The 25,166-nt window shown below is 38.8% G+C and overlaps 1 protein-coding gene across 1 annotated transcript; it reads right to left on the reverse strand.

Moving 5' to 3' along the window:
• Nucleotides 1-868: 868 nt before the first annotated feature.
• Nucleotides 869-24,411, reverse strand: rpa1 (replication protein A1). The gene is made up of 17 exons (XM_026298977.1): nucleotides 24,268-24,411; nucleotides 23,829-23,876; nucleotides 22,859-22,937; nucleotides 22,106-22,214; nucleotides 21,612-21,700; nucleotides 21,418-21,492; nucleotides 20,116-20,230; nucleotides 19,211-19,313; nucleotides 19,026-19,094; nucleotides 18,509-18,701; nucleotides 16,831-16,967; nucleotides 15,496-15,644; nucleotides 9,379-9,508; nucleotides 6,935-7,111; nucleotides 6,063-6,170; nucleotides 5,688-5,774; nucleotides 869-1,677 (listed from the first exon to the last, which is right to left on the reverse strand). The coding sequence occupies exons 1-17, from the start codon at nucleotides 24,295-24,297 to the stop codon at nucleotides 1,573-1,575; spliced, it is 1,803 nt and encodes a 600-aa protein (XP_026154762.1). The 5' UTR covers nucleotides 24,298-24,411; the 3' UTR covers nucleotides 869-1,572.
• Nucleotides 24,412-25,166: the final 755 nt, after the last annotated feature.

The following is a 25,166-nucleotide window of genomic DNA, read 5'->3' on the forward strand; positions in this document are numbered from 1 at the left end:
AAAACTTGGAACAAAAAAAAAAAACAAAAAAAAAAAGAGTTGAACTCTTGACTTCACTTTAACTGTATTTGGCTTTCCTGATTCACATAAAACCCTGTAAGATGCCAAATATAAATAAGGGCAGAGGAAAACTCACTAGACCTGAGTCTCGGAGGACGGGTAGATTTACCCTGGCAGAAGTACGAACCTTCTTCTCTCAGCAGTGCTATGTGCATCACTGAATACACCATTTCCACTCCGACAGCTTTAAAGCCACCAGGTCTGTCAAGGCCCTATCTGTTGTTGCTAGAAGACTGACTGGGAGTGTGTTACTAGCAACCTTTTGACAGTACCAACTACAGCACCTGATGTCTGGTGTTATAAGAGATGGGTAAGTGTGTACTGCAACATCTAGGAAGTCATAGAGGAAGCACACTAATAGTTGAAACTAAGCAAACAGTTGACAGGGGTGATGAGGTGGACAACCTAAGGTAAACTCAAATCAAATAAGTAAAACTTACCTTTCCTTACTATTTAAAGACGAGTTTAATTCATGTCTGCACACTGCAGGCAACAGATGCAGTGCTCAGCAGAAACAAGATGTTATCACAAGAAAAATGAGGAGGTGCAGCCTCACTGATGTTCTGCTTTGGAACAACATGCAAGTCAGGTTTGCAGGGGAATTCGTTACGCACCTGAGCAAAACCCAAGAAGATAAAGGGCATTGTGTGCCAGCACTGAATAAATACACTAAACATATAGTGCACCTCCTAAAAAAAACGAGCCTTCATTTGTCAGGTTACTTATAATAGACACTAAACAGTTTTCTGCATTATGGTATTTAATTCAGTTTGTGCAGCCATTTCTGATGGAGACTAGAACCCACTGATAAACAGCACTGATTACAAATAGCTTTATTATTCTTATAAACAAACAACTACAGAAGCCAGACAACATTTACAGGCAACATCTTGCATCTACTTTAACAGAAGGCAGTACATTTCCCATTAGGTCTGCACTGTGCATGTGTATATGTGCTTATATTTGCAAGAATGTGAGAGTGGGAACCACTGAGAGTGTGAGAGTAAACTGTCTTATCACGGATGTGCAGGACCAGCGTAGTCATTTTGAGTGTGTGTGTCTGAGGGTGAAAAGAGTGCTACATCCTGCACTGGTCTTCAGCTTAAACCACTTCCCCCACATGATCACAGTACATGCAGGAACAACTGGCTGACTAAGGACACATGGTGAAGATTTCCTTTTGGCTTACTGATGCACTCTGCTTCTATAAAAAAAAAAACAAAAAAAACAAAAAACAAACAAAAAAAAAAAACAACTCATTTTGTTCACCAAAAAAAAAGACAATTTCATCCAAATCAAGCTATCAATCAATTTCATAAAGGAACGATGAACAGGCATTAGCACCATGTGGGCTACTCATTCACAGAGAGGTTAAATAAGGACAAAAGAGCTAAACTCAAAACACGTTCTAAGCAAACATCTGTAATACATTTAGAGCTGTTATACAGAAACAACAAAATCAAACTTTCAAAAGCAGGCATGACCCCAAAATCTGGTCTAGGTCATTGCCCTCTACTGTGCTGCCAGTTTCCTTATGTTCATGATCAACCTCTTGCTGTAGTCTTTATGGTCAACAGGCTTTACATCCATCACTGTTGCCTTGATCCTAGATTCATCCTGTGAGAGAAACAATACAAAAAGGCGTTCAAATGACCTATATCCACTTCCTTCAGAAGTAAGATGGAGATGTAATGAAATAGAATTGCATTAAAGAATTGATGACTCAGTAAGGTAAAAAAAAATAAAATAAATATATATATCTCTCTTACACAACATACTGCCTATAAGACATACAGTATAACATAAAGGCATCTTCCCTTCTATGAAAAGTGGGTTAATGTGAAATGTTTGGGCTGAATATCTGAATTGTACTGGCATTCAAATGAATGTTTCACAGAAAGAGGACGCTTTTAAAGCCATAACCACCTCCACAGCTGTCTAGACAGGGAAGGTCATTTCTACCAGGGCCATTATTCTCCACTTTTAAACAGAGGTTACACTCATTTCATCTCCATTAATCCTCTGCTGCTGAAGTGGGTGAAATATAAATCATCTTCCTTTGGAATAGTGCCCACATTCTTTAAGAATAGCTTGGTTCTATAGTCATTTCACTTGTTTGCTTTGTTTGTCATGTACAACAATATGACATAATGGCAAATTACATTATCATGGCTTGGCATACAGTATATTAGAATGAATTGCTGTGCTCTATATCAGTACAGATTAATGAAGCAGATACTACGACACTAAAACTTTGCTAATGCATTATCTTCAATTAGGAAATGGGCAGCAAGTTATAAGCCCCAGTAGAAGAAAGCCACGTGGACCTAGATGGACAGAAGAGCCTCTGAAGAAGCTAGAAATAAATGATGAGTTAGAGCAGCACTATGGAGAATATTTTCAGTTTGTATGCACATGCACGTGAGCTATGTAATACACATTGATCACTCTGATCAAGAGTTGGTGGCAGTAATGTGACACTGCAATGCTTGAAGGCTATATTCAATGGTTTTTGGTGAGTAAAAATGAATTTTAAACAAAACTCCACTAGATACTTTTAAGTGTTGTTAAGTGCATGACTGTGTAGTTATCTAAAAGGCTAATGGAAATTTAGAAATTTTCAGAAAAACTGATGCTTGGCCATGTGAAGAAGCTGTACATATAATAACTTTATGGATGAAGCCCTAGTTAAGACCTACACGTTTCTGTCTAGCCAGCTAATTTTACACATTGTAGTCAAGTCACATTTTGGCAAAGGGGGAAATCAAACAGGTCACACTGTTATTCAAAACATTGATTTTCTATTAGTTTAACCAAGTTGAACATAGTGTTCACAGCTTTGCTACAAAAAACATCTATTTGCCCTTTCAAATCTATGTTATACAAACCTTGAAATTAAATATGTGCAATATTCAAATAAAATGTATCTCAACACAACAAATTCCAAACTAAATGATGTTAAAATAAATGTGATCACAATCTGAAAGTATGGCATTTTCTAATTAAATTGGTTTTAATCTAGGATACAATTAAAGTTAAATTTTCTTCCTTTCACATGAAACGTAGGAATAATAAATGACAGTCAGTCCGCTAAACCTAATTACCTCTTATCTTTAAAGACAAAAAGAGGAATTGTGAACCATGTATAACTGTGTTGCATCCTACATCTACATCGATGATATGTGTGTCAACTAAGCAGCCAACATCACACAGCCAAGCTGGGTGTTGATCCACACATGGTCAACCTGCTCTGGTGTCCCCACAGCTATTGCTATGAGTGCGTATACAGATGGGCATGCCACACATAATACACACTCTCCCTCTACTGTGACCTTTTTCTAACAATTTTAAACTTGCCAGGATCACTTACAGCAATCAGCAGCCTGGGAAACCATTCCATATGTGCAAAACAAGGCCATTTATCTCCTATACAGCCTTCAGAAGAGAGCAGCAGGGGTAAAGAGATGTCTGGAATTCACACAGAAGCTTAGACGCTAGCATCTAATGAGTACCTTAATTAATCAAGTCTTCTCTTTAAATCCCTATGTAAGCTGCTTATTTGATCCTTGCACACAATACTACCACAGGTCCTTGCCCAGTCTTGGAAACTGGTTAATTGCAATTGATCTGTGGTGGAATAGAAAGCAAGCAGTGCTCAGGAGGCTGAGTATTACAAACCACCTCACTAAGCTGGACAGACACCTTAACCTTGCACTGTAACCTCAGAACAGTGTAACAGACTCCACTGTATAATTAGTCATGGCCACACCTTGCCAGAAGTACCTTTTGCCCTCTGAGGGCAATATGAGAAATATTAGTCTACAGCTGTTTGCTATGGAAATCCACCACATTTCTGTATAAAACTGGGCCTGCAGTGGTTAAGCTTGGGGAAGCACTGCACTAAAACACCTTGAATATTCAACGCCCACTTTTCATCACTGTCATTCTGTTGGGACTCAAATCAATTACAGGGGGTAAACACAGCCTAAAGGGACAATAAGGCCTCAACAGTTCAACAACTATAGCTGCAAGCCGACATTCCTGATTTCAGTGCAGTTAAAGGTTTACACGCAAGCGCCAATTCTTTTGATTGAGTTTTCAAAGTAACCACACATCTGCATCCACACACAGTCAAAATAATATCAATATTTTAAAAGCCAAAATGCAATTGATTTTGATCTGTGTGAAAGTAATTACATTATGCATCATGCCCACATGAACCAACTGCACATCACACTTGATTTGATAAATATACTAATTAATCATGAAATATTTTGATTAAACCGCATCAAGGAAAGCACGTTAAAGTGACAGCTTTTGGCTCTCAATGGCAACACATATTTATCCTTTAAATTCACTGTGGGCTCATTTATTTCAGAGCTTTGATGCCATGAGTGGACAAACTATAATGTAGTTTTGACTTTGTATGTTGTGTATGTTCCAATTTAGCTAAATAATTGGTGTTTCAATGTTTATGTAAGAATTAAGGCTCTACCGGTCCCTTATAAAATGCCTGTTTGTGTCAGCATTAACATAGCATATATACAAATCTTTTCGTTTCGGCTGCTCCCTTCAGGGGTCGCCACAGCGAATCATCCGCCTCCATTCAACCCTATCCTCCTCACCCACACCAACTATCCTCATGTCCTCCTTCACTACATCCAAGAACCTCCTATTTCGTCTTCCTCTAGGCCTCCTTGCTGGCAGCTATAACCTCAGCATCCTTTTACCAATGTATTCACTGTCCCTCCTCGACTTTAAAAAAAAAAAACAAAAAAAACAAATCAGCCTACCTTCCCAAACTCAGAGCCAGGGTGGCCTTTAAATGTGGTGACTATTTTATTAATGAATGAATCTGTTTTAATAAAATTTTGAAAAAATTCTGTCAGCAGTGAATTCCCATTGTGATACAACAGGATCACAGGTGTTCAATGTTAAGGGCCTGTTCTATACCACATAAAGACTATAGAACATTGCACACATGACATGTGAAATCATGGCACAATGACTGGCCTGTAACACTAAGGAGAAAATAAACTCAAAGAGTGGCTGCAGGTGTCTCTGCTGAAGGAATATGGGTTTTGATGGGAGCAGCCAATACATGCTTGTAGCAGTGCCACTGGCAGTTAGGATGCTGAGCTGAAAGTGACAGACACAGTGGCCTCTTCTGTGTGTTGAAGGCGGATACAGCCTCTGGCTTGGCTCCAGACTTCCTGCTCAGAGTCCCAGCCCAATCAATTCTTTTATGCGTTTCCCTCAAAACAAACCTCTATCTGTATGGCCTACAGGAAATAGTGACTGCAACTAATCGCTGAGTGCACCCTTCACAAAGCCACTGAAAATGAGTAGCATTCTAGGACAAACTTAGTTTTGTAGAGGCCACTGTCAGTGAAAAGGGTAGTTTTGTTAATTAAGGTAAAAATGATTAAAGAGCAAAAACAAAGTTCTGTGTTTTCTTAGCTTAAAAAGAAATGGTGGTGTTCTTAGGGACCATTTTATTCCCTCAGTCTTTAACACAGGCAATTTCTATTTTATTACTATGATACAGTCCATCTATAAAGCATGCTGTAATGACAGCGAATCCATGGGCATTTTATCAGACTACTTACTCTTCCTGTTTTACTTACATTGTACGTTTCTAGCTTCACTCTGTTGCGGAAGACAAAAGTGTTGAAGTTGGCTTGCTGGAAGATCTCATCAAATGCAGCCTCATTCTGTATTTGAGAAAAATGTGAATGGCTCAATTTCAAGGCAAGTAGTACACATTCCTTTAATCAAATCTGTTTCCGGAAAGTAGCTGTCTTGTAACTAAGCACACAAACACAGCTTCGTAGCTCTGTAGGTAATAATTTTGGGAGAAAACAAAGCACAGTTGGTGTCTGTTTAAAACATATTTGTCTATGCAAGATATTGTGTGTGTTGGCAGTAACAAAGCCTTAGGTTTAAGCTCTTGCTCTGGCCATTTCCTGAGGTGGCTAGTCTATTCAATAGGGGATTCTCACCGAATCCTTGAGCTGCCCCAGGTAAGCTGCATTCTGGCCCAGGATGGCCTCTGCACTCTCTTGGAAGCAAGTCACCCACTGGTTGTCTCCATAATCCGCAATGTTGGCCTGACGGATTATACAGGAAAACAAAAGACAAGAGTAAATAGGAAAAAAAGATTCTTTGACAGAAGTTGCTTGATGCTTCCATATGGTGTGCACATCTCCCAGTTCTTAAGAAAGCATTACATCTTCTAATATCACCTGTATCACGCTGGCAAGCCTGGCAAAACATGCATAGTCACGGTGCACTTGTGATACATACAGTGGAAACAAATTCACAGTTTATGATAGAGCTTGTGAAGAAGAACAATATGTCGACTTGTGAGTGGTACAAAACAAAATACGCTTTTTCTGCAATTGCTCTGATGCTGACTAAGCGGGTTTTAATGTTGATTTTTTTTTTTTTTAAATAATGTTCGTTTGGAAACAAGCTGGGAAAAAGAGCTTATATTTGTATTTCTGCGTTTTCTGCAAAATGATTAACAGTATGGAAAGCTGAAGCAACCTGACCAGGCTCTAATGCAAGTGTAAAGGCAATTCTAAAATGATGTGATCATTATGCCATGTCTCAGAAACAGCAGCACTTAAATGTCTCGCTGCCAAAAGGTAAGAGTGACTTGAGCCTCAGGACAGGAACAAGGCCGGTAAGTCAGGAGGAGAAAGACAGGGTTAAGACATTCATAGTCCCAGAAGAACCATCTGTTCAGGACTATGCTGGAAGAACAGGCATTTAGGATGTATGCATTAGCATATATACTGCTGTGTGCCTGAGCTGAGAAAAAAAAAAAAGAAGTCAGAAGTTTAAGGGAATCTAGGGCTGAGTCACTTACAGAAAGGATGAGGCGGTACTTGAAGTTGGGGAACTCTTTGTCACACTTTTCACAGCGGAACATGCCATTCTGTTGGTCTACCACTTTTTTGTTGCAGTCTTGGCTCGGGCAGGCCTGGTAAAGGCAGTTTTCCTTGCGTAGGTACACTATGGTAGCTATGCAGGTGTAGAAGTCTGCCTAAAATGGAATATAAACAAACAGAAACCCATAAGAAAAGTTCACTGCCAAATAATGTTAGTGAAATGTACTTCTTATTGGAAGCAGTCTTCCCACAATTTTTTTTTGGTTTGTTTTAATGTTAAACATAGGGCTAGTTGAAACCCAGAAATAAAACAGCATGAAATTAACATTAAGATGACATTTTCAGGAGCATGCAGTTGAGTATGTGAACAGTCAGAAAGCAACATTCATGCAGTAGATGCAGAAGTTACACTCCCAACCAGAATCCTAATGGTTCTAACAAAAATGCAAATTAATGAGGTATCTGCAACTTTTGCAAGGAAGAGTCAAACTTTAGGAACTGTCTCTACATAAACAGCTCTGGTTGCATAATAACACAGCCAGACAAGTGACATGAATTTTACATTGGACAGAAATAGAAGTTTTCTAAAAGAAGCAGCATCCAAGTATATCTACCATTTATTAATGTCACTGTGTTAATGTATTTCTGCTAAATGAAGAACTGCTTATGGCCATAGGCATCTGTAATTAGACAAACAAAAGGCCAGGAGAAAGGAAAAACGCATCTTCAAAATATTTCAGTGATCCTGTATCCTGATTCATTTTCATTGTCAGTGGCTTCTTAAAAATATATCCCCTAAGTACAATAAATATCAATTCTTTCCTATTTTCCAAATGCTCTTCATGGACCTCGTTTGAAAAAGCTATTAGACCCCAATTAACTTCTAAAACAGGACAATTGATACTCAATGTCACTTGAACAAAAACATGACAGCAACAAAAGAAGAAAATCACCCTGTTCCAACAAACAGAGCCACAGGCTATTCTTTTTTAATGACTGTTTTGATTAACCAAAAACAACCTAGACGTCAACCCCTGCTGCTTTAACAAAAGACTCCGACTGATCTCATAAATGCCTCTTCAGTTTGTGTTTGGCTGACCAGCGTTGCAACAATGGGAAAAGGGCAGAAGAACTTGTTTCATGCCTCTGTCACAGGCCTTTAAAACTGCAGTGTCAAGCCGTCAAGAGGGGGGTGACCACTTACTGTCAGAGAGGGCACCAGAGCACCGTGGAAACTCCAGATTGTGACACAAAGGCTTTGTGACAAGTGTGATTAATTGCAACAAACTGACTGGTGGTGGTGATAGTGGTGGGTCTTGAGGGACCTGACCCCTATGCCCTGTGTATGGTATGTCTCAGAGGGGTTGACGACAGCCTTGGCACAGCTCCTTTGTCAGTGCCAGGCCTCATCACATGGCATGCTGTGGAAGAGCATGAGTTTCCGTAGCTCAGGGTCACACCTTTCCTCCTGAACAGCAGGAGGCTGGCTAATGCCAGGAGATCTACCTAACAAGGGGCTGCTTAAGGGCCATTGTAGGCCTCCAGATGATAGAATAGCTCAACTGGCTATACTAATGGAGCAGTCAGCCATTTACTTTCTGTGAATAGAAATCCTGCAGGGGCAGGCCACAGAAAAGAGAATCCATGAATATTAATCCATGTATTTTTGCCTTTCACTTTGTTTTTAATAAAATAATCTGCACTCAATACTTCTTTGAGCATCCAACTAACTTCTTCTGTCCCCTCATAGTCACTGGCATTCACTAGTTGTTCTAGTCTTCTTGGAACATTTTCATCATTATGTGATTATTATATTAAGGCAATGTACAGAAGTTAAGATCTCAGCACAGGTTACATTGCCCACTCCAGACAATTTATGCACTTCTGAGACAATTTCCTTGGATAGTATTAAAAATAGAGAAATTAAGGATCACATATTACTTATATGAAGGCAGTTATGTTAGAGTGCAAATAGTAGAGCCTATGTAACTGCTATAATCAATAGCAGAGGTAGATCTGATTTATCAACAACCTATACTAAGACTGTAAGAGAACACCCACAATGCAAGGGGATTAATAAACTGGAGTTTTAAGTACAACTACCTGGTGGTGCAGTCATTTTATGAGTCAGTGAAGATGCATCTCCCAGACTGTCAGCTGAAATTACCTTTGTAAAGCATAGCTAAGAGTGACACGGATACACTGCAGTAAGACTATACAGAACTATAATGTGTATTGTGCGTTTTTAAGAACAAACGCAGCTCGACTGTGAGCACTTTTCTATTTATTGTTTGGGATTCTACACCAACCTTTTATTTTGTCCGTGAATATATTCAGAGTCATCCTTGAATAACAATATACCTGGTGTTTACCATGTTTTTAATGTTTGAGAATGTCAAAGCAAAGCTGAGCACATATGTACCTTGTCTCCATGTCCCAGGTGCTCAGTCTTAACATCAGATAAAGCCTTCCAGTTGGTGTTTCCTCCCCCGCTGCCAGCTTTCATCTCCGTCAGAGACTGTCCATCCATGGCATGGCCCTCCTTATCATACCTATGTGAAATACAGTAAATTGTCATAAAATGTCACTGGTAATTTGACTCCTATAACAGGCAAAGTATAAGTTTAAGGATGCAAATAATTATTGATTTTTTTTCTGCCAGTTATATCAAGTGTTTAATACATAAATTGCCAATAAAACTTTTACTTGGGCATATACACATTGCTTATTTTGTTAATGCCAAGGTATTTAGTCTAATATCACAGAAACCTGAGAAAATGTTCATGTCTGCAAAGCAGCAACAGTTGAATATTTTTCCATTTTGTAAAGTGACTTTAAATAATCTATTTTTTGATTACCTAGAGAGGTGCCAATTTGTCAGTTGACTAATCCATTACTAAACACACTTCAGATCTATATATTAGATTGCTAGTTTATTAGAACCTAAACTAAACCCCTTAGTTAAATCCAGCAGTCTAATCAAACAGTCCTTCAATACTGCATAATGAAAGTGATATTCAGTTTTTATTCAAACTGTTTTAAAGAGATGGTGATGATACCACTGTAGGTAATTTCAGAGTTTGTGTTCATTGATACTGCATTATAGAGGTGTTTCTGTAATTTAGCTTAGCCTCCTTGATATAAATGGGGTGGACTGTTGTATTAGACTGCATTCAGCATTACCTTAAAGTAACATTTAAAGTAACAACAGGAAATTGTCATGAGTGTTCTTAAAAATTTACTCTACATATTCTTCATTTTGAAAGCCTATATTATGTACAATGTAACTGGACTGACAACAGCTCTGTCAGATGTGGCTGTGTGATGCTACCAGGAGATAATGTAGCCTCTGGATGCTCGCCTTGAACGGAGATGATCAGTGGGCTACAGAGGTCTGTAATCTTTCCAACTCCACATGCACTCTCCTGTTGTTCACATGGCAGGCTGCCTATTTACCTTTAAAAATTTTTTTCCTCCCCAGGTAGAGCATTCATTTGTGTCTGTAAAAGCAGGGATGGCTCAGAGAGGTTTGTGAAATCAATCATCAGCAGACAGATAGATGAGTTGGTTAGGGTCAAGGCTGTTACACTGATCAGAAACATTTTTGCCCAATGTTACCAGTAATTCAGGGAAGACTATTGGTAGAATTAGAGAGATGGCAGGGGGAGTGACAAGAAGGATGGGCGAAGGTAAAATATAGTAGTGGGGGATATCAGTTTTAAACGGACAACTATCAATAGAGCTTTCTAATCTGTTGCCCACAAAGTGGTACACAGCGAGAAGGTCAGGTTGTAAATACAGGGGGATCATGCCTTGCTCCGGGAGGCATGACTAATTGAAAACTTCCCCATTAACGGTTCAGTCGGTGGCCTGGGCAAAGCTCAGGCTGCCAATTTCCTTCTACTGACAAATGTGAGCAATTGTTTATTGTGGCGCCAGTTTCCTCACAGTGTTGCTGCACTACTTTGCTTTAATTCTGCCTGTACATTGTTAGCCAATTAAAAAAAAATATTTTGACAAATCAAATTATACAAAATAATTAAAATCAAGCAGAGCCAATTTTCTGCAATTGCTCAGCATCTTACCCAAGACAGATATTCTACAGAAAACAAAAAATTATGTGACACATAGTGAAGTTGATTAAAAACGGTAAAAGGTAAAACTACAGACCAGAAGGGCTTCAGAATGTGACATGGCTACTCTGGACACTGGATTTGACAGATGCCCAAAAAGGATTGCAACATGGTCAGCAAGCTAACAGCATGCAATTTTAAAGTTGCTGATTTTAATGATCCTGACAGCAATGACCACAGGAAACAGAAATGGCACTGAAGACTGATTTTGAGGAAGCAGATAAGAGGACAAATGAGATCTGGCAGTGTGTGCAACAGTCAAGAGAAACCAGGCAGATCCTCGTGCAGAGCAGTGTAGCTTCAGTGAGACAAACTATCTGCAGGAGCACCAAGACAGATTACTGGAGGTTGGCAGACAAACACCTGTACACCATAGACATGTCAAATGCCAGTGTGTCAGCGAACAAGGACAGGACAGGAGTAGAAATGTGGCAATGGGAAAGATATCAAGGGATGATAGGGACACACTCACTAAGCAATGTTCCCAGCTTCAGGCCAAGACAGTAACATCTCAGTTGAGAGTAGCAAACACTACAAACACAATGACTCCATACTGAGTGTGACATGGTAGTAGCTATTTCATCTGCAGTGCCATAAATGCAAAAAGTAGCAACTTAAAAGAAACCAGTGGTACTTTATTAAAATCAATGAACAGTGCAGTGGCTTCAGAAAGTACTACAATGCCATCCCCTTACACACGTCTGGGGTTGTAGATTTAACTATTTGATATTTATTCAATATCAAAAGCAAAACATTTGTATTTACTTAGATACTAAGACCTTTAATCACAAATTTGTAGAAGCCCCTTTGACAGCAATAACAGCTTCAAGTCTTCTCGGGTAAGTTTCTACAAACTTTGCAAATCTAGATTTGGGCAGTTCTTCCTGGCAGATCCGCCCAAGCTCTATAAAGACTGCATTGAATTTAAATTCCTTTGTCAGCACACAGAGCTCCACAGAAAAAGGAAAAACAGAACAAGTCATTAATATGCTATAGTATTTTCTGGTAAATGGGGCTTTAAATAGTACACACGACATGAGGATACTTTTATGAATTAAAATATAGTTGACAAGTTGTTAATATCTAAGAAAGAGAGGCAATTAATAACTTCATAAACCTTCAGAAGGTTATTGAAACTGAAAATGGAAGTTCCTTTGGTGTATTATGAATTATAAAAGCTGTAGCTGCATGCAGCAAAATAAACATTTTTCTATTGAAAATGTGTTGATTAACCTTTTCTTTCCTTTTGAGAATGTACTCTCAGTGAACTGTAAACCTGTGTGGGTTTCAAAGCCAATCCATCAACAACAAAACATGCTGCTCCACTCTTCTCCAACACATCAGACTTGAATTCACCAAACATTTTCAGACATCAGGCCTTCATCAAGCATCCTGAGACCGTTTCAAACTTCTTTATAAATATTATCATGTGACCAATCTATCACCATAGATTTGGATTGTTCTTTATAAAAACATTAATTTCAGTCATTACAAACTTTAGAAATTTTTTTTTTCCCCGAAGTGTAGCTAACTAGAAAAGTGACTGCTTGCCTGACAAGAAAGCAGAAACTTGACCATCTCTAAATCTGCTGTTGCCACCTAATGGACAACTGTTTCTCCACAGTTGGATGGATTGAAGTGTAAATGGGAATCAGATTTTTACACTTGTAATTTTCACGAAAAATAATCTATTGTAGATTTAACATCACATTGGCAACTGTTAAGTAATCTCAAAAGACGGTGCTGGCATACAGCATATGCAAGCTAACAATACACTTAGATCCCAGATTAACCGAATATCAAGATAACCTCGGGCATGGTGCGTCATTCATATTTGAAGAATTTAAAGCCATTTTTACCTCTGCAAGATTAATTAGTGTGACAAAGGGATACTATTCGGCTTTCCACATAAGCGCATTGAAAGAGCTGAGTGGAACCACTAGCATTCTGCATCAGTTTGAGTCAACAGCCCACCAAGGATAGACTATTCATTTGAGGAAGTCCCAAAGGTCTGCGTCAAAACAATCAAATTAAGATGCCTCCTCACAAGCAAAACAATGATGCTTCAGCAGCCTTGGCTCTATAGTAAAGGAATATGTTTATTTTTGCTGAAGGAGAAATGCTTTGGGTTTTTCTGTATGATTTTAAAAAAATAGTCAAAAGAATTAATTCACAGTTTAATTGATTTACTTCCTTGTTCTGTTTTCCGGAATTCACATCTTGGCTCAGAGAACAATCATTAAAGGACACACTTCATGGACTGCTATTATCCTGGGACCCAAGCTTATCTCCCACACAACAATGCACACATTATGTATTCAGCAACTAGAAGTATTCCAGCAAAAATCACACACTAACACATTTTTCTTATCACTAGATATCATTTATGCAATATGGCCTTAAAATAAAAATAATCAGGTTATTCTGTCCATTTTCCTCACAACAATGGGTCGGCTGTGCCACAGGTCTCAAACATGCTGCATAACAATGTTGTCTGTACCATGGTTCTCACTTGGATCGACTTGAATCGAGAGTAATGACTCAGGCCTGACCTCCTTTTGTTTCCAACTTTTAATAAACTCCTTTGCATTAGTGAATGCCTGCGAACCCACAGGAACCTGTTGTCAAAAGACATCCCACATGGGTTAACCCGTCTTCACCAATGGATAAGCCGATAAGGATTTAAGGATCATTATCTTTGGCTGCCCAACTAAGAAATAACTGAATAAAGTGTGGAACAGCCTTCTATTACCTAGCAGAAGAGAACACAGAAATCAGAAAAGGCCTGTGCTACATCATGATTATGCAAAGGTGATGTAGGACTTATTGGTGTACAGGTAAAGAAAGCACTGGAAGGTGGTCCTGATAAAAGAGCAGCAGGCATTTGTGTAAATATATATATATATATATATATATATATATATATATATATATATATATATATATATATATATATATATATATTCTCACAGAAGTGAGTCTACTGCCAAAACTATTGTCACGAATCTCAAAAAGCTTTGATTAAAAACACACATTTGAGCATATTTAGAGATTTGCTGCTTTCTCACCAGCAAGCCAGTCACATTTCACTGTTCTGATTATGCAGATCAGGTACTGTGATCAAGTAAAGAAAATGATAAGGCACATTTTTCATTTCAGGAGAAAATACTGCACTAGATCTATCACAAAATAAATTTGAACTGTTTACCATCTATTCTTTCTCAGTACCGAGCGGCCACTGGTATTGAGGAGTAAATAAATGAAACCCTTTGGATAAAATCAATAAGATCCTAACTCTCAAATACAGACATTTGCCTTTATGTCAGAGAGGAGGGACAGACACAGCCTGCATAAGTATGATCTATACAGATGACAGATCAATCAGTGTACCACACTACTGAAGTGAGGTTAAGTTTCTGCCACCCCCTACGAAAGTGAGCTCTGCCTCATCTATCAACCTGTATCACTTCATACAGCCATTTAACATCCTTTCTACAGCACTGACATCACATGTTGGCCAGGTGATGTCTTGGTTTAAAAATCAATGACAAATTTGTAATTCATCCACACCTCTGGTGCAAGGGAAAGCACAGATACAGAGAAAATGTATTTCTGGTATACACCAGGGAGAAGACAGTATTTAGTAAATGAAGGAAGTGAGAAACTGACACATGAGGCCAAAAATGGAAGTTTGAGTCTTCAATGTTTTTCTAGTCCAATACAAGAAAATCCAGCAGAAAACCTTCAAGAAACAGAGTCCCATTCCTTGTGTTAGTGTACTATAGTACAGCTCTCTATTTGGCTGTCATACTTCTGATAAATTCTACTACAGTGCCGTTTCCATTGTTACCACTACTCAGAGAAGTACTTTGACTCAGAGACACATACTTAATCCTATGTGTACAAGGGAAAACAAACATGAAAGAACACACACACACCACACATCCCCATCAACAGAAAAGAAAAGCTACAATCAACATAATCATACAGAAATGAGCTGGGATTTTATTTCATCTGGAAAGGCATTTAGACTGGGGGGGAAAAAAACGCATTTCCACAGATTAAGTATGATTTCCATTTATATGTAATGCTTCGCTGAAGCTCCTCCAACATTGTGGCTAATGGGGGAAAGCTAATCTTGATAATGAGAATCAGAGCATGCACTCTTGCAACTTGGGAAATGGAAACGTGCTGTTTAAATCCTTTGAGTTCTTCAATTTTAGCTGTAATACTTGCATTTAAAAAGGTACATTTCAGAGGATGGAATAAATAACAAAAGGTCCTCTGGTGTTAAATGTAAACAATATTTCACACCTGCAGCAAAAGTACTTTGTCTTGGGTATAAAATTCTTAGGACATAAGCAATTTTTTGCATGGCATTAGCGATGAATCTCAGCTACACTTACCAGCCTCTGAGCTTATATGCCTCAGGGATGTCTGGGTTGATCATCAGTGTGCTGTTGAAGGATGCTGAGAGGGACCGGCCTCCAAAGTCTGAAAGCTTCGCCCCCTTAATGGCTACAATGGGCTGTCCTGAGCCATCAAACTTCTCTGCCTACACAAGGAAGCAGATGTGGACAAAGGAAAGTATTAAAATTTTGTTCTTATGTTTTTGTCAAATTTTTTTTTTTTTTTTTTTTTTATTTCTCAGGTTACGTGTTTGTACTTTGTATGACAGGATTACGAACTCATGCTAGTGAAGCTATGAGGTTATTCACAGGTACAGAAGTGCTTTGAGTTAAATGTTAGCTCAACATCAGCAAGCAAGCATGCTCATTTAGGAAATGCTAACATGCCGATGATAACTGGGTGTAATATTTACCATGTTACAATTTTAGTTTAGCGTGTTAACATTTGCTCATCAGTGACCAAATGCATTACACATCATTGTAATGGAAATAACAGTTCACGATTACTCGATTTTCAGTTCTGCGGTTTTTCAGAATTCTGTGCAATGATAACCTGAGGATATCAACTGAGGATAAAGAATAACAAAGAAGGAGCAACAGTAAAGCCTTCAGAGAAAGTGGAAAATATCCCAGACACTTGCTGTTTGGCACTACCATTGTTCTTTATAAACTATACATCTTGTGTCCCTCTGGAAAAGGGGTATCTGTCGAACAAACAAACAGGATACACTGTGCTTTTTGTCAGGAGGAAAGAAATGGTAGTGAACTCAGCACAGTCCCTCTGAGCCACAGGTAAAAATCAACTGCAGGAGCACAGTTACTTCATCACCCTGTGACAGGGAATTTAGTCAACAATTTCCACCTCCATTAAACTCTGCACACATTGCTAAATGTCTCTGCTCAACAGAGATCAGAAAATGCACTGAATAAGCTTTTTAATTTAACACCTTTCTCACATGGTATCCCCAAAACTGAAGATCGGAAGCTTCACAAAGGTAGTATTTCCTGCAGGCTCTTTGTATTAGAGGTGCTCGTGTCACTGTGCACACCCTGCTTAACATGTGCACTGGGTTCATTATTTTAAACTAAATGGTCTCCTACAGGAACCTTCTAAAGCACACTAAAAAGTTCTCAGGGATGGACTTTCTCTGCTCAAAGACAGTTATCAGGTGATGATTAATATTTGGAAGGACAAGCGTTCTGAAAGAAAACAATTACAATAACCACTGCCTTGCATTATAAGGCTTGTATTGATTCCAGTAGCCATTTAAAAAGCTACAGACACAACACTCTTACCGTTTACATGTTTTATTGTTTAATGTCTGCACTCACCTCCTCTCCCCACAGTGTGACAGTCACCACCTTCCCAGACATGTCCATCAGACTGAGTGTCCTCTTGGACACCTCCTTGTTCGACCTTGTGGTGAGACGGGTCATCTCGTCCACACTCTTGCACACTCCAATAACATCTGCAATAAAACAAATCAATGCTACTCATTAGCACGTACTCAGAGAGATTCACACTATACAAACTGTGTCAAAACCTATGTATGATATTGTCAAAAAGCACTATGACCACATACGGTTTACTTTTTCATGACAAACAGGTTGCATCCACATATACCTATCATAAATATTGATAATGCTGTTTATACCCACAGGTCACTAGGTCCCATGGGTTCCAGCACAAATTGGCTCTCAGGAAATAACTGATTCATTTAAATATTTTTTTTCTAATCAGGTGTGAGATCATTGGCCTTTATACAGCTGCTTTCATCCATAATGCAGGAAAGAATCCATAAAATAGGCTTTAAATGTTTCTACTAATACACTTGGGTCAAGCATAGTTTGACACATTTATTTGTAAAGGTGACTCACCAATATTACTCATGATCCATAAACCTCTAATTCCACTGAGTAAAGAGATTTAAAAGCCGGTATAAAAAGGTATTTAACTGTGAGGAGCAAAACTTTTCAGGTTTGAAGCCAACTGTAAGTTGGAGAGAAATTACTCAAACAGCAGTACAGGCTATAGTCTTCATTAAAAGAATTACAAGCAGACTATTATTACTTCATTTTACCTGTGACAGCAGATTCTCATTTACTCATTGGCTCTGCCTTAGAGTCCAAAGTCAATCAGCACTACAGGCTGTCATCAGCATTATTAATACCACTCTCTCTGCTCATATACTGTAATTACCTCAACCTCCCAGCATACCCAGCTCAACTTTCCACCACAAACCTTATGCTCTGTTTATGATAGCTTATTATTGGGTACTTGGGAACACATCAGTAAGAGATGAGCTTTAAGAATTTGGTTGGTTGGTTTGAGCTGTTGCAATTCACAATACAAATCCTGATGTATTTCAGTTATAGATCCCAGTTCACCAAAAAAGGAAAACAATACATGCACTTAAATACCAGTGACTATAGAAGACAAACAGTCATATGTAGATTGATGTACAATACAGTCACTTACAGGCAATGACAGTATCGTATCGCCCCCCCTATGTACTGTGTTGCACAACTTTGCTCTGTGCTTAGATAAAAGAATACATAACACAACATGAACACTAATGTCTCATAAAATGGGGTCAGAAAACAGCTCAAATTAGACAGATCATCCCCCTATAACAATGCTGGCCAAGAACCAAATCTGCCAATAAAGGAGATACCTTGTCAGAATCTGAGTACACAGTATGTTGGAGGACAGGTTTCCAAACATCAAAAACCTAAATCAGAATGTTAAGTAATGTAAATTCTGCTTACATATGTACTAGAAACCATATTCTTTCATTTCTAAGTGATCTATTAAAAAGAACAGGGAAATCAAGAGTTTTGGTCTAACCAGGTGCTTGTAATATAAGCGGTAAGACGTGTGTGGATGGGAGGTGAAGCAAGCTAGACAGAATTAAAATGGAATATCCAATGTTTACATTTCTCATTACATTTACAACGAGAAAAAGCACAGTTATGTGGGGGTTTCAAGACCGTTAATTGTGGCCCTTACCAATGATGGAATCTTTCTCTCGGTTCTCCAAGTCACCAATAGAGACAAAATCACACTGCACCATGGGAACGTCACAGCTGTCTTCACAGGGCATGATTGTGGACTCTCCATTGAGCGTCATCTCATAGTCGTTCTTCACGGATGTGTACTGCTTGTTGGCAATCTTTAAGGAGCCCTTTGAGACATAGTAGACCTGACCCGCAGAGACAAAGGAAGCACATATTAATCAGAAATCTGGGGGAGCATTTCACCTGACTGAATGGTGCAAACAAGATATAACTTCAGAGAGTGTGAGGGGTGAGGAGTAATCAACAAAGGCTTGCAGATGATAAGCTGCTTATTGTATGGGTACAGTGCAGCCAGATGACTCATTCATTGTGTCTGTGGTTTTAACAGAAAGTACTGGCAGCTGTTGATAGAACAGTGTGTAGCCAAACCCATCTTTAACAGCAGAGTGAAGGATTGTTTTAGCACATAATTGGGACACGGTGAATCATTATCTGGAGGAGCATCTCACCTTGCCAACCTCAATCAGGCTGTAGAACTTGTCCACCTCTTGGTTGAAACCAGTTACTCGAATCTCTCCCTGTAATAAAACATTCAATTTGGTTCATATGAAAAGTGGGTCAGGCACAGGGTTTCTAAGATCTTGCAGGTTAGTTATATAATCTGAAAATAAACCACAAGTCCATATTAACTCACACTCTCATCTACAATCTCCATGGAGAAGAGTTTGCCATCACCGCGAGAGTTGCTCCATGTACGGATGCTGCTCTTGAGGGTTACGCGAGCACGGACGGTCCACCTGTTGGAGAGAGAGAAGTATGAGGTTAATTCATGTAAATGTTCATTTTTAGAGCATGCCATGGGCTCAGAATGGAACCCTACATATGTATTTATTATTCACTGACTCAACCTTTGAATAACCTGCCCCCTGGTGGCCTGTTGGATTAATGCCAATGTGTAAAAAAAAAAAAAAAAAAAAAAACAAGCTGTATCATTTACTTGCCTCCTCTGCAACATGCATCTTTGAGACATTTGATTCATCTGTTACAATAGAATAATTCCAGTAAGTCAGCAGCATTAGCCCTGTACTTCTCAACAGAATGTAGTCATCAGTAACACCTGCTTGCAAATCACAAACATTCAGTAAGAAAGGCCTACACTGTGGAGGGAGATTTACACTTCTTATAATCTATCTTACAGCATTCACAACAGCAGTATTACTGTGCATTAGAGCTGTAATGATTAGTTTATTAATCAGGAAAACATTTATTGGCACTATTTGGATAATCAATTTTTCATTTTCACCTGGTAGTCATTTTTCATCCAAAAAAAAAAAAAAAAAAAGCCAAAGAAAGTCCCGGGTATAATGTTGCAAATTTTTTAAACAATATATTTTCACAATCACTTTTGGGTTCTTGACTGTTTACCAGGGGACAAAAGACCTCTGGTGGAATCACATTTTACATGTGTTTTTGTTGGTGTAAAGTAGGCTTGTTCTGCATTTTCCTGTTTTGATTACAGATGTATGCAGTCAGGTGCCAAGCATGACAAATGTGATTTGACATGACATGATATGTTCACTCACTGGGAAACACACTCACTTGGACTGGTAAGGGTTCAGGCTGGCAATGGGGACAACTTTGGAGCCACCCCCCGGTGTGCTGGGCATACTAGATGGGGCCTTCTTCCCAAAATCTCTGCTGAAACTTCTGTTCACTGTTGGAGGAATAAAGACAGAAACAATCCATAAAGAGCAGTGACAGAGAGGAGTCAAGAGACAGGCTCATACATTACTAAACAGATATGAAATACAAAAATTCAATTTCTTTGGATTGCAAGTGAGATCAGTGTAATTATCCCCTTCATGAGGAAGTTTCATCAAAGAAAACCAAATGACTAAGTAAATTTTGCACCGTTGACATGAGTCCAGAAAGACAAAAAATTTGAACAGGAAACAAAAATCTTGTCAAACCAAGTTGTTAGAGATGTGTGATCCAGCATTTTTGTGAGAAGGATGATTCACATTTCACACAAAATCAGGGCATAGTGTGAAATGCTCTAACAAACTGGAGCTGCTCTTCCCCCGGAGAGTGGTGCTGCCTGACTTTGAGATTTTCCATTTGAACAAGCGCTGCAGATTTGATTTGTGTGCGTCTCACGCGGAGGATTAGAGTTCAAAGTGTCCACTTAAGTCCTCCCACTTTGCCAACCACTGCACTTCTGGTAATTAAGCCCCCAGATCAGGCATCTCACACAGAGAAATGAACAATGTCTGTGCTGATGAGGAGGGTGCTTGCCATAACCTCAATTCCCACATGGCAGATTAGAGGGATGAATACCTGCTATGACACAGACTAGAAGACAGCAAAACCTTTCTGACAGCTGGATTGCACATCCTTCCTGGTCCAAATTTTTTGCTTTGCTGTGATCCAATGCTCATCTTTGACATGAACAAGTGCCACTGTTTCAAAAAAAATTTTGTTTGTTCATGGACTACGCTCTCCTGGTACTCTGTGTTACTGCTTGTTTGTTTTTGGATTCATAAAAAGAAACAATGACTGACATGCAGAGACAGAGACAACTACCCATCAAACCAGGCTCATAGCTGTTCAAGTTTATGATACCAAGCATTCACATGAAATGGGGAACTCTGAAGAATTGCGAGTGTCAATAAGACTGGAAGACAAAAAAACTTAAAAAGGGCTTCAAATGAAAATGTTTCTCAATGGGCTGTCAAAAGTATTGCGTCCTGCAAATCTGTGGGTCAACCCAAACTCTATGCAGCAGCAGAAGAATGCTGCCATCTGGTGGTATTTATGCAGAGGGTCTTTCCACTAAACATATATTCAAAATAGTTTTCACCTATTTTAATTTGTGTTAAGGAGTTAAAAACTTGCACTCACCTTCATTTCTATTTTGGGGCTGCAATGGGGGGCGGCTTTCAGGGTTTGGTGCTGACTGCGGGGCTTTAGTTTGACCTACAAGGACAATAGGACATCAGTACTGACATGCAGTGAGTTATGCGTGACTTATGTATCAGTCTCACGTTATAAACGTACTTTCTGAGCAGTGCTTCAAGAGTTTTGAAATGTGTTACCTTCGGTATAAGGAGTAGGGTCGCCAATTCTCCCAGCAACCTCTTCAGCGGGTTTGATGACTTCAATTTCCATAATGATCACCACCCGTCTGTAATAAGACATCACCGTTAAACGGCATGAGACAGATGTTTTCATTCAGCTTTAATACAGTTGTGCTCGGAAACGTATACACCTGTGGCAAAATTTGAGAAATATTGACCATTTTTGGAAAATAACTGAGAATGAAGAGCCTGTATTTGCCTTTTTAAAATCATAACTGCAATGACTAAAAATACTATCTGACCACTTTCTTCATAGAGAAAACTTTGCTGTGCGACCATTTATATGTAAATGTATGAGGACAAATGCATGAGTTTGTGTTTAACTGTCCAAAAAAAGCTTCGATTTGTATGAATGTTGTGTACAGTTTAAAAAACAACAAAAAAAAAACATTAACACAACCTTTCGTCAATTTTTTAAAGCTAGTCTGTAAATGTACAGAAAAATCACATACCGTCCATCCTTCAGTGTATTGGTCACATGCCTCTTCAGCATGCAGATGCAGTTCGGGGCCAGTCTGTTCTCCTCTGCCATGTAGTTCAGCTGCGTGCAGAGCATGAAGGCTGCAAACATGTAGTAAAGTGAGAAAAAGTCAGACAGGAGCAGGCCAGGTTCATTCCACTATGAGTCTTTTGACAAAAACTACTCCTCTAACAGGCAGTGTCTTCAACACCATACCCATTCTACATACAGTGTCTAATTCACTAAAAATCATTAAACATTCAAAGGCAGAAAAATAAAACCACTGCACACTACTTGCTGTCTTCCCTCGCTGCATTACACTAGTCACTGACATACTACAACCACATTCACTATTTAATGACAATATCTATTAAAGAGATCTACTAGCCAGGAAATTAATGCCTGAAGCTTGGTAATCAAGTGAATATGGGTTCCTCAACACTTTTACAATCAGTTAAAAAAGAAAAACAACCTTTAGGCTCAACTAACAATTATACTTTCTGTTTTAGTTTCTCTCTGCAGTAATCTATTGTACACACTAGATTGTCTACTTGGGTTTAAACTTCTTTCACATTTTTGTGATACTTCTGCTACAGAAATAATGTTAAAGCATTAGTCTTATGGTTGAAGATATGCTAGTTTAAATCTAGATTGGATTGGAAATTGAACAAGGGAGGCATTCCACCATTTCAAATACATTAAAAAAATAAATAAACAAAAATAAAAAAACAAGGGCGAAACTTACAGGACATGCTGTGGCGTCCATCGCTCATCATTATCCGAAAGCGAGTTGGACCGTTTCCCCCATCAATCTTGCGAATGTGCTGAAAGATGAAATGAAAGTTAAACAATTCAACATTTAAAAGCACAATGCTTTTCTTACCAATATTACTTCATATTTGGGACAAACAAACAAAAAAAAAATGAAAGGACAAAAAGTTAGTACTTGCATCAGTTCTTGGTCTGCTTCCTTCTCTAAATAATTAACACAAGCTCAATGTCTCAGAGTGAGGTGCAACATGTTAGGAGCCATTTCCTAGAGTTGCTCCTGTTCTGCATGCAGTATGGCACCCACCCTTATTCATGTGACTTGATTCTTGAAGCCTTACATACTATAGTTTGTATAGCAGTTCAGCAGTGTTGACTTTTATTAAGAGTCATGATCTGAAATACAAGATGTGAAACCTTTCCACACTGAAGACAATAAGTCATCCAGGTCTTGTTTGCTGAATGCCTCCTAAAGCTGATTCAAATAAATGTCACTATTGATCAAAAGCACCAGGAGACAAGTTAGAGCATGTATTAAATTATGGATGTCAGTTTTAATAGGTACACCAAAAGTGCAGCAGCTGATGATTCATGTTTTATTGATGCCGATTAGTCTCAACTGATGTTTACCCTATAAAATGTCAAAAAAAAGAAAGAAAAAAAAAAAAGAAAAAAACTATTCATCGCAATTTCCCCCCAGAATGTTTGACCGCCTGGTAGTCAGCTCACTATCATATACAACAAACCATCTTTATGTTTAAGATACTAGGAACTGCAAATATTTGCAATTTTGTCTTAAAAATATCAAGAAGACGATTATCTGTCGATCAACGAGGTCAATGGATGGTTGACAAAAGGCTGGAAGCTCAGAAAAGAAACAGTATGTCGTCGGTGCTGAGTACACAGTAGCATTGGGGCAGACTTCAGTCCCAGCTTTTGTTTCTCACCACTAACTGGAGAACTGCGCAGTTCCACCCGGTGCCATTGATTAGAGCCTGTGAACAATAAAGAACAGTCAGTTGGGGTCAACGTCCATATTAAACACAATGTTTCATCTGAAAACAGCTGGAAAATAACTTTTTATGCGAGTATAGAATAACCACGATTTATTATCTAGTTGATGTCGCCTGACGACAGAAAACCAGCAACGTTTCCAAAGTTAACAAGTTGACCAACGTGAACTCACATTAAATTCAAACCCGCTAACGTCGTGTTTACATTAGTGTGTAAATTAGGAAGGATGCAAATATCACGCAGTTAGCTACACCCGCTGAACAAAGACCACACTGCCACCTGTTCCAAACTACCCTCGACTTATGTCTTTCCGCTTTTCGTTATAGAAATTACTTTTTAACTTATTAATTTTACTGCGACAAATAACCTTACCTCTATCGCACCCTCTGAGAGCTTCGTCATGTCTGCAAAACGACGGTTTAGGTACAAAAACACAACCTGATTGAAAGACTAACTGCACAACTGACCACTCAGCTCCTTCACTAACAAACTCCGTCAATTTGTTCACTGGCGCCAACGACTTTGACAAACGCGCCAAACGCTCATGCTCCAGTTTCCGTTTCCGCTCACAGATCTGACGTCGGTTTGCAGGCTGTCAGCTCCGTGAATGTAATAGCCCGGTAAATCCGGTAAAACTGACCCGAGAGCAGCCAAAGTCAGCGCCAAACATGAAGTGACGTCAGGCGCTCACTACGATGCGTTCAGAGTAATAGGAAATTGTCAGATTTCAGTTCATTTAGGAGGGGTTGTAAACACAATTTTCAATGGCCGAAGTTTGGGCTTTTGAAATCGTGGTTATTCGTGTATGATCATTCACTGTGGTCATCGTGGTGATATCCACCGAAGTGAAAATACTATTATGGGTAAGACATTGATAATAATTCATAAAGTTTTAATAATTACTACAAGAGCAATTTTACAGCAAGGAGCAGAGTGAGAGGAGCCCTGTCAGGCAGTAGTTACCTGGATACAATTTTATTAGCTTCAAACACAAATAATTGGCATTTGGCTTAAACGGTCACCTGTTCATTATAATTGTCCATATGTTTTTATTTCCCACTACCGTGAATGCATCATCTTACTGCATCATTTAGTACAACCCTTTTTCATTCATGAGGTGCTGAGTAAAAGTCACCCTGACGTGTAATTCAGATCAGTTGAATTTATTATCCCATTAGATAACATTGTTAGAACTTCAACTACATCCACACTGACTCTGAGATTATACTTAGTTTGGATTTACATATTGACAACTTGAAAAATGTATGTTA

Source organism: Mastacembelus armatus, chromosome 13 (assembly GCF_900324485.2).
Source record: "Mastacembelus armatus chromosome 13, fMasArm1.2, whole genome shotgun sequence".
Classification (NCBI taxonomy): Eukaryota; Metazoa; Chordata; class Actinopteri; order Synbranchiformes; family Mastacembelidae; genus Mastacembelus; species Mastacembelus armatus.